We start from the raw sequence: 2249 nt of genomic DNA, 5'->3' as shown, positions 1-2249 counted from the left end.
CCCAGTAGTGTACAAATGATCAAAGTCACAGTGGTGGGTCCAGCAGCAACAGTGCTGGATCCTAGACCACTCTTCAACGACACTTCTTCATTGAGATGGACTGAAAATCCATTCCAAAGTTTTTTCACAAAACATTACAGCTATTCCAAGACGAGTCTGGATTAATTGTATGAATTCCTCAAAATCAGTATATCTATGCTAATGAGTGAGAGAATGAGTGGAATTCATGTGTGACCTTAATGGGTGTACAAGAATGTGATCTCGGACAAGCTGAATAAGAGCTTGGATCAAGTTGGCTCTTGTACGTTTCTTGGTCTTGATATGTAATCCACTTATTCTCTCTCTCCTTAAAATAGGTTTTTGATTCGTTGAATTACATGTGGGAACCAAGGAACATATGAGAATTTAATCCAAACTCCCCTCGGTGGGAGAAATCGAGAGCTTATTTTCCACTGTGCTGGAGTAGCCACAATGTCTATATTATGAAAAATCTAGGATTCCATTCCATTGGACATTAATGGTTTGGGATCTAGGGTTACTCTTGCTTTTGCTGTGAAGATCAGGTTTTTGTAGGAGAACGTTCTTGTAGAGGCCTGTGATAAACACATGGATACTTGAAACAATGCAATTAAGAGAGAGAGATAGTGAAGTCCACGTGTTCATCACAGGCTTGTAAGAGAACGTTCTCATATGAGAACCTTATCCGAACTCGTTCTTGTGGATGAAATTTTTTGCCGGAAGTTTTCAGATCGTGTAACGAGTTTAGGTATCATATTCAGAGTTTGGATCACATCCTCGTATGAGAACGTTCTTGTATAGGCTTGTGAGAGATATGTGAAATCCATTAATTGCATTATTCCATAGATTTAGTAGATTCCACATATCCATCACAGCTCGTGCAAAAACATTCTCGTATGAGGACCTGATCTAGACTCTCATTTCTCATTTTGTATTAATATATGGTACCAACATCTACTTTTCTGTTGGAAATTTTTTATTTTAATCCTGCGTCTCGGTATCACCTGCGACTGATATGGTGAACTAAATCTTTGGCTTCACTAATTGCCTTTAAGTAAAAGAAGTCAATAAATAATCAAAATAATAATAGGGAAATTGTTAAAGAAGAAGAAGAGATTGTCTCTTATCAATTGCTGTGAATGGGTGTGTGCAGCTATTGGCTCCGCTGCCAATAGGGTTCGCAGTGTTCTTGGTTCACTTGGCAACCATCCCAATCACAGGAACAGGAATCAACCCAGCGAGGAGTCTTGGAGCAGCCATCATCTACAACAAAGATCATGCCTGGGATGACCACTGGATCTTCTGGGTGGGTCCCTTCATTGGAGCTGCACTTGCTGCTGTGTATCACCAGGTCATCATCAGGGCCATTCCATTCAAGTCCAGGGCCTAATAAACCCTTAAACCTAGAGGCACATCATATATATCAAAAGAGGATCCCATCCTCCAACCAATTATCTCCTTTTCTTATTGCGAAAATCCCATATTTTCTTCTCCCATCATCTCTGTTGCTGTGTCATTTTCTTCTCTCTCTCTCTCAAAATCATGTGGTGGGTCTATTAGCTTTTTTCCAATGCGTTATGTAAATTATTATTACTATCTATGGAGGATCGAAGTTGGGTGCTTGCTGTGTCTGGTTTTGTTATGGAGCTTTTCAGCTTTGGAATGGAAATTTCACTTTTCCTTCGTTTACAAGTAAAAGTATTGTTATATCAAACACCAAGAAACACGATTGATAAAGAGACAATAGATCCGTACGATAAAGATTTAACAAGGTTCACACACCCAGGGTGGTGTGCTACGTCCTCGGGCGAAGAAGAAGATGATTTACTATGCAGAAAAGAAATTACATCCTAGCAGCGGTGAGGAAAAACTCGCTCTGAAACCCTAGTTACGTGAAAACCTTGGAATATAATGACTTTCGCAACAAGTAATAGTACATTATATATACTTCAAATCGCAGGTCGACCCATCGGGTTGCAGTCGATCCGATCGAACCATACCACGGGGGTTACACCCCCGCATCCCCATACGAGATCAGTGATGGGCTCCGAGCTTGGGCCTATTGGCCCAATCCCTCTACTTCCATTACAGATCTCAGAAAATTTCTCATTTGGATCGCCACCAAAATATATCAGATCGAATCATTCTTCAAAACATATCAAGAATTCGAGACAAACTTAACAAATATGTATCCAAGTAATGAGATGCTTTGAAAACTTTGTACTCTACAT

The 2249-nt window shown here is 40.0% G+C and overlaps 1 protein-coding gene across 1 annotated transcript in view; it reads left to right on the top strand.

The window, feature by feature from the left end:
- Nucleotides 1-1640, top strand: part of LOC122081376 (aquaporin PIP1-3) — a 6621-nt gene extending 4981 nt beyond the window's left edge. The window contains exon 3 of the mRNA XM_042648477.1: nucleotides 1172-1640. Within this exon, the coding sequence (XP_042504411.1) occupies nucleotides 1172-1408 (237 nt within the window). The 3' untranslated portion in view covers nucleotides 1409-1640. The remainder of the gene's footprint in view (nucleotides 1-1171) is intronic.
- Nucleotides 1641-2249: the final 609 nt, after the last annotated feature.

Source organism: Macadamia integrifolia, chromosome 6, assembly GCF_013358625.1.
Source record: "Macadamia integrifolia cultivar HAES 741 chromosome 6, SCU_Mint_v3, whole genome shotgun sequence".
Lineage (NCBI taxonomy): Eukaryota > Viridiplantae > Streptophyta > Magnoliopsida > Proteales > Proteaceae > Macadamia > Macadamia integrifolia.
Note: the sequence above shows the minus strand (reverse complement) of the source record. Positions and strands in the feature narration are given on the sequence as shown.